Genomic DNA, 8,167 nt, shown 5'->3' with positions numbered 1-8,167 from the left:
TTGCTCAAGTATGTCAATAGGTAATATTTTCTCTTTGGGATGCTGGGAATGGAAGAAAAATTAGTGTGGCCTCATGTCTGTAGCTCTAAGTTGAACAAAATAACAGTGGATACTCTAATTTTACATCATTCCAAGTGAACCCTCAATTCCTTATAATGACCTGATTTCGGGGCATACAATTATCTACCGGTAGGCATCAGCTGATACACAGAATGTGAGACGAGGTAGCATCATGCCACCCCTCGCCCCAACCACTCAGGGTTCCCCTCTTCATAGTTGTCATCGTCCTTAGACCCTAGGTGAGTTGTTACAACTATTTGTTTCATATAATCCAGGTCAAGATTCATCTTACTTTGAATCAAGATTCTGATCTACTTGCATTTTGTGATGTTTATCCTGAGACTGAAATGGTTATTCTATGTTACTTGCACTGATAAATAGAGATTGAGCCAGTCATGTATCAAGATTCTGATCTACCTTCATTTTCTGATCTTCTTTTGTGGAGATTGAGTCAGTCTTAGGATCTGCCATCTTCAAGTCGGGGGCATTCTTGAGACTAATTATGGGAAGTTACAAAAAATTGGTTGGGAAAGGAGTAGTCGAACTGATGAAGTGGGGTAGGACTTGACCGCTTAACCTCTTGATTTTCTTGATAGTGGCAAAATATGTTTATGTCTCCTTTTGGCTAACAATGCGCATGGTTAGTATTTCAGGTATACAATCACTGGCTACAATGATATATCTGAAGTAGATGGAAATCCCAGATCGAACATGGGAGGATTGTGACAGTGCTGCTCTTGTCGATTTTATTAGCTCGATTTTACCAACATTATTACTTTTGTAGATAGCCCAGCTTATGTAGATGTTTCTATTGTTGTTCCTTTCTTCTATTGCTCCCCTGATATAGCCATCAAGTATTTTCTACCATGATATATTTCTTTCGTGGTGTATATAAATGTTTTCTACTTCGTTTGTAACTTCGTGTGATTCATTGTAAGATCATCATATCGATTTTGTTTTCTGAAACCTAATAAACAGATTATCATTTGCACACAATTTTAGAATGATATACAAAGTGTTTCACGGGATCGTGCGCCAAGGCGCACATCTAAATCTAGTAATGTGATGAAGAAAGCCATGGGAAGAGGCTATGAGAACAAAGTCATCTACATAAGTAAGTAAGTCCGTAAGGGAGGTGGTGTTTTGGCACATAGGTGCATATGAACCTATTATATAAAATGCAGAAAAAACAAAAATTAAAGATGTCAAAAAATTCGAGAAAAATATTCGCGTGTACATACAGACATTCTATATCCGCACACAAGTTTTCGGGAGAAATGAACATTTTATGTGGTCTATGTAAAAAAGACAAAAAATGTCTTGTGAATAGTCATGTTTTGAACATCAAAAATTGTCTTTTTTATACGGGACACAAAAAATGTTCTTTTTTCCCGAAAACTTGTGTGCGAACATAGAATGTCTAGATGTACATGTGCAATTTTATTTCGGAATTTTTTGATATTTTAAAATGTGTTTTCACACAGTGGGTTCATATGCACCCGTGAGCCAAAATGAATATCCCGTAAGTAAGTAAGTAAGTAAGTAAGTAAGTAAGTAAGTAAGTAAGTAAGTAAGTAGGAGGTGTGAGAGTCTGTGTGATAGACAAAGAGAGAGGAATCAACAAGAGAGGGAATGAATCCAATGGTTTGAATGAATGTGGAGAAGCGCTGAAACCATGCACCGTGGTGCTTGTCTTAAGCTATAGAGGGATTTAACTTCTAATTTTGAATGTTTGCATTGACTCTTGTTTCCCTACAAAACAGTGACGCTTGATGATGGGTTCTTGCCCTCTTGGTATGATCAAATGCATGTTCCTAAGTTTTTTGTCTACTTGATAAAATCATAATATATTACACCACTTGTACGGATATATCTTAATTTAACTTTTTAATGTTCAAGATTTATTGAACATTTCTATAGTTTTTTCTATAAGATAGACGGGCCATGGTCCAGTCTCGTGGTAAAACGGGCCAGCCCAGCAATCTCGTGGTAAAACGCCTGCTCTCAGTGCTCTGGGCCTCTGGCCGACCTTTTCCCATCCGCTCCACAACATCTGTGGTGTGCTGCGAATCGACTCCGACGGCAACCATTCCCAACTCGCCGGAGTGAGTCGGACCAAATCCATGGAGCACAGCGACGGGGAGATCGCCGTGCAACGCAGGCTTCCGGCCTGCGAGGACCGCCTCAGCGCACTTCCCGCGGACATTCTGATCCACATCCTCCTCAAGCTCCACGACGCCGCCGCCGCCGCTCGGACCAGCGTCCTCTCGCGCCACTGGCGCCGCCTCTGGGCGCTGCTCCCGGAGCTCTGCTTCCACCCCGCCACCGGTCCCCAGGGCATCCTCGCCGCCGTCGAGTCCCTCGAAGCGCCGGTGCTCCGCCGCCTCGCCGTCCAGGTCATCGACGTCACCCCCGACTCCGTGGCGGCCTGGCTTCCCGTCGCCGCGGCCCGCCTCTCCGGCGATCTACAGCTCACCAACGAGATATGGCAGGAGGATTGGGAGGTCGAGGCCGCGGAAGGAGGCGCCCTTGAGCTACCCTGCTTCGAGAATGCCACCGCCATCTGCCTCGACCTAGGGTATCTCGCCCTCGCCGTGCCGCCTCTCGGCGTCTTCGCACGGCTCACCGATCTCTTCCTGGCCTGCGTCGATCTGCGTGGCCCGTGCCTGCTCGGTGATGCCGTCTCCTCGCCACGCTGCCCGGCCTTACGGAAGCTCACCGTCCACTCTGCCTTGGGTCTGGCCAACTTTGCAATCCGCTCGGATTCTCTTCTAGAAATCGAGCTAAAAGATCTGCACCCAGAGGGAGAGGGCGCCCTTGGCCTGGGCAGCTTCACCATTCTCTCCAAGTCTCTCTTGCAAATCCAGCTCATGAATCTGTTTGGGATGCAGCAGCTCACTGTTTTTGCGCCCGCGCTCCAGGTGTTAAACGTGAGGCAATGCTTTGCTCATCGTTCGACTTATAAGACTTATAATACACCGGTTGCAAACATCTCTGCCCCTCAGCTCACGACCCTCAATTGGAACGAGCCCTATGATCCAAGCTTCACACAGTTTGGCAACATGGAAAATCTAAGGTGGCTGGCCACATACCCTTTATTTGTATATGGACATGATTCCCATAGACTACCAAATAGCTCCTGTTTGAGGCTAATACGGCGCTTTCAGCTCATCCAAAGTCTCCGGCTCATGCTTGTCTATCGGCTGGTGAGTTCATTTTTATGTCATCATTGCTTAAACTCGGAATCCAAATTGAGGAATGTGCCATATGCGTACAACGAAATTATCACTTTCCGTTCTTAGCAGCTAAAGTCTCTGAAACATGGTTTAGCACACCCAGTTATTTGTCCTATGAGATGGCGTTTCTATTTTTTCTGCCTTAAGTACTTAGCTGACTTAGGTTGATGTTACAAAACATTACACCGATTGCACTAGTATATTCAGTATTCAAAGGGTGCACACGTCCTCCGACTTGGTAGAACCATTTTTTATGTGTTATTGACTTTCTGAACAGGATCCTCATTTCCTTTCCATTTGTTATTAGTTATCCTTTTGTGACTTCCCATGGATCTACACCGAGAAATTACTAACCATCAGAAATGATCCATTATTGTGTCTTCGCACGACTCTACACCAGGTCATTAATGACAAGCACTACATGATGGAAGACATTACAACGCTCCCGGACATTACACGCCTGGCCCTGGATATAAACCCAAGAGGACATTCCTTTGGAGCCAGTGTGTTTCATTTCCTCAGGATGTGTACTGGTGTAAGAAAGGTGCTACTTACAGTAAGGGGAGCAACTAGCCATGCCGAGGTAATACTATCCTTTCTCTATTAGTCTGACTCCTGGTATGCATTCATATTTCTTGGCACACCTACGCTTTACTTGCCAGTAGCCCTACTCTAGCTGTTGGCTTTATACTAGATGCTTTGCACCAAATTGTATGGTTTATGTATCTGCCAATGACAATGCAAGTTACTCTAGGTGTTGGTAACTTGGTAAAACATTGCATTTTTTAGATATGGTTAGTCTGTTGGAAATGCGCAAAATTGTCTAGCAATGCATGATTTTTTTCCCAAGAACGAAACGGAATACCTCCTTCGTTTTATCTTCTCTTCTTCAAGATTGTTCTCAGGTGACCCATCTCTCTCTCTCTAGAGGGCAGCGTGTTGCTTTGATTGTTAGTTTGGGTGGAATGGGAAGGCTGCGTAGGAAATGGTGGAATTGCAAGACAACTAATAACTGGGGCATGCCTTGCCATGCCTCCTAGCCAATCGTGTGCGGCCTAGTTCTAATACATGATGGGTTTGTTTCGGCCAGCTTATTTTTACAGTGAAGCGATCAGTTGATATGTAGAGGTGGTTGTTGAAGCTCAGTTTTACTGTTGAATTTTTCAAAACCTATTAAGTGACAAAAGCACAGTAAATGATGTAAGTTTACCAATAGTATAGTACATTTATGTCTGGACAGGTTACAGAAATCTTCCAACAACTGTAAAACTCAGATCTATCATATGGTTTGCATATGATTGAATAAATGATTAATACATAACAATAGCAAGAAAATAATACATGAAAAGGTGTAGCCAATGATGACATACTCTGGCACAACATCAGGTGGCATACTTTCTTAGGTAGTCAGGACACCACAGTGATGCTCGTGTTACAGACTTGATTGAGAAAACAAAATACTAAGTACAATCCGGCGACAAATTCGTCTGTAAAGCAGCACAAAAAACATCCAAAAATTAGGCACCGACAGATATTAAATGGTTATGATTTGCATGTGACTAAAGACTTTAGCTTTCATTCCCTCGTACCCGTTCTGATTGTAACACAAAGACAAAACCCATTTGCATTGAGAATTAGATCTGTTTCTCGGTGGCCAAGCTCCAGCATGTTAGTTTTGCCTCTTGAGCGATTAAGGAAAACAATTCCGTAACTTATGAATTGTGGAAATTTTGACATACATATTTGTTGAGAGCTCACATGAAAGAGATTTTGATCTAGCAAATGCAGTGTTAACTTGTTATTCCCTCCGATCCATAGGAAGTGTTGGGGTTTTGGTTCAAATTTGAACTAAAATAAACTAAAACCTTGACACTTATTATGGATCGGAGGGAGTACCTAATTTCTGCGCCATGGCCCAAAAGAAACAATGGCTTGTCATACATCATAGCAAAAAATAACAGGCAAGTACCAATAATTCGCCAGAGCTAGTATAATTCTCATATTTGTGCTTCCAATGTGTTATGTAGTTATGTGTACAATGAACTTGAGCTATTAAGTTGTTTCTTGGTCATGGCCCACTCCTATACCAGATTTGGGAGTCAAAACAATTGAAGACAACAAAATTCCTTGTGATTAGCCAATCCTCGGTCTGAAACATTAAACTTATGACTTACAGAATTTTAAACATGCCATATACAAATTTCGATTTGGCATACACAAAAGGACTGCTATCCTGCATATGCACATATGCTACTATCCATTACGTGTATATATGCGAAGACAAGAGCCATTCTGCACAATTACTAGCATGCAGCAGAGATAGTTCACTAAGTGCGTTACATATTAGATCGGTGTCATGATGTCAAGATATGAAAATTAGTACAAACCTAGAAGGTTGGAACCATATACCAAAGATTGAAGACTTGTCTAAGGATCATATTGAGTACGAAATATAAGAGGTAGCTATATATGAAGATACATAGCAAAAGTAAATTACGGGATATGTCTATTCCAACTACAGGAGCTTGGCTGCATTACTAACAACACCTACATCATGGATGAGGTCCATGGCTTAGTGCAGATTGGCTGTCCTTCCTTTTTTATATTTTTATCACCTAATATTGAGTAATAGATTTGCCAATAGAAGCTTATGTCATCACTTAAAGTCAGAGATAGCTGTATGTACAGGAAAATGGTTTTGTGGTAGTATTATCTTTTTTTTTGTGATGTTTATTAACATGTGCATGTACAATGACCCTATATCATTTTTTCTCTTTAAGAATAGCATACTTTTGCCTGCTGCTTAGGTATGGTGTTATGTAGTTCCTCTCTTAAGTGTTTTATACTACGTATCATTTTAGTGTGCAATGTGGTCCTCCCGCTTAGTTGGAATAGATTTATCTTTGGGCATTTGTTTCTGACCATTTAGGATTCAGGAGATAATATATTAATGTACTATTATTCTCTTTGGGCATTTGTTTCTAAAGATTGCATAAGATAAAAAGAATGGCGTAAACACAATTTAAGATCTCCTTCAATATGCTTAATCGATTTCACAATACCTGACTGTGAAACTATTAAAATGTTTGTCTGCAATAGGTTGGATTCAGACTGTTTTCCATGTGATATTCTTTTGTAAATTTGTTAAAAGAAATGTTACATATCCTGCCAGCCTTAGAATTCTAGTTCCATCATTCTTATTTCATGGCATTACATCATATTGGCTGATCTTTTGAATCTGATATGCACCTTGTTTCAGGCACAAACTGCATGCCCATCAGGTTGTGTTTGCGATCAGCCACCAAACTGGAAGACACAGGAACTGACACTGAATTGCCTCCAAGAAGTAGCAATCTATGAACTGCGAGGAACTGTACATGAAGCTGCTCTTGTGAAAAGGTTATTTGATTGGGCAACAGTGCTAGAAAAAATGACAATAGCTTTTCATGGCTCTGTCTCTGAAAGCAAGGCCAGGGAGTTTTTCCAGATGCTTCAAAGCTTTTCAAGGCCAGAAATCTGTATGAAGGGGCCCCACTTCACCTAATGTATTCGTTAACGACGTTAGCCATGGACAGCTAGCATGTTCTACAGACTCAAGTCACCAGCTTGGCATTTAATTATCAACCGCTGGTGGTCGTTTTGTAGTTCTCTTATCTCATGTCAGTATCAGTTGCACCCTTTGTTTACATCAGAATCTGAAAGATCATGCTTTAATTATCAACTGCATTGTTTGCCACACTACCTTATATATATTTTGCACGGTGTACCAGACTGTTCATACATGCTTAATTGTTTTGTTTTACTGTACTTTTTACATGTGGAGGCCTAATCCGAGGGCAGTTCATCGGGCAATGGTGTTTGCATGTAATACTTTTACGTAATCAGTTGGTCTGTTGAGATCCCACCTGTTTTCTCGATGTTAAGATATTGAGACAAATCACGAGTTGCCATTGTTTTCCCTGACTAGCATGTCAAGCAATCTGAACGCGAAAATTGACGTTTAAGTGTGATTCCCAATCAACCTTGCTAGCTAGCATTTTCATTCACAGGGGGTAGAAATGTACCGTTTTATGTGGTCCTGCAACCCGATACCCTGATTTATGCTCTTTCTCATCTTGTGCTTGGTTTATTTGCACTGTTTTCTTTCTAATATTTTGATGTGGTCAGCAGAATATTTTTTTTGGCTCATAGGTGTAGAAGCACCTACTGTGCAAAAAGATTTCCGAGGCTGAACTTTGATGCAATGAATGGTCGAAACATTTCCCATTCCGAGTGGCTTTTCAAAAAATACTACTCCGTATTACCTACCATGCATTGCCAACTTTTTGATATTGATTAGCTGTCCAACAATTCAGATGTCAACACATCCTTGGGATTTGGGAACCGGCAGTCCCCGCTGAAAGTGCATGGAGCCCCCATGTGTGGTTTTGGTAATTAATGACAATCCCTATGGACTAATGTTTGCATTGAGTTATATTTGTAGGAGTTGTCCATAGGCAATTCTTGAACCATATGTTGGCTTCAAGGTTGCAATAAGAAGAAATTGATGAAGGATATCAAGTGTCAAGTATGTCTTGAAGATGAAGATGAAGTGAGCCCTCAAGTTACTTCAAGACATCAACATGATGAAGAATGAAGAAATGATGTGCAAGTTCAAGATGAGCCATCTCGAAGAGATCCTTTGCTTGAGTCTTGCCATCCGTATGGTGGTCATGGATATGTGAAGATGCGCGGAAGAAGAAGCTCTCCCATGGTGGATTATGGGGGAGCAATCCACATGGTGGTCATGTTTATGTGAAGATGCGCCGAAGAAGAAGCTCTCCCATGGTGGTTTATGGGGGAGCAATCTACAAGACTTCGTCAAGCAAGCA

The 8,167-nt window shown here is 41.6% G+C and overlaps 1 protein-coding gene across 1 annotated transcript; it reads left to right on the top strand.

The window, feature by feature from the left end:
- The first annotated feature begins 2,183 nt into the window (after positions 1-2,183).
- On the top strand, positions 2,184-7,078 carry LOC124680539. The gene is made up of 4 exons (XM_047215587.1): positions 2,184-2,780; positions 2,865-3,266; positions 3,604-3,879; positions 6,556-7,078. Exons 1-4 carry the CDS (start codon positions 2,184-2,186, stop codon positions 6,838-6,840), a joined length of 1,560 nt encoding a protein of 519 aa, XP_047071543.1. The 3' UTR covers positions 6,841-7,078.
- Positions 7,079-8,167: the final 1,089 nt, after the last annotated feature.

This window comes from Lolium rigidum, unplaced genomic scaffold (genome assembly GCF_022539505.1).
Source record: "Lolium rigidum isolate FL_2022 unplaced genomic scaffold, APGP_CSIRO_Lrig_0.1 contig_19763_1, whole genome shotgun sequence".
Lineage (NCBI taxonomy): Eukaryota > Viridiplantae > Streptophyta > Magnoliopsida > Poales > Poaceae > Lolium > Lolium rigidum.
Note: the sequence above shows the minus strand (reverse complement) of the source record. Positions and strands in the feature narration are given on the sequence as shown.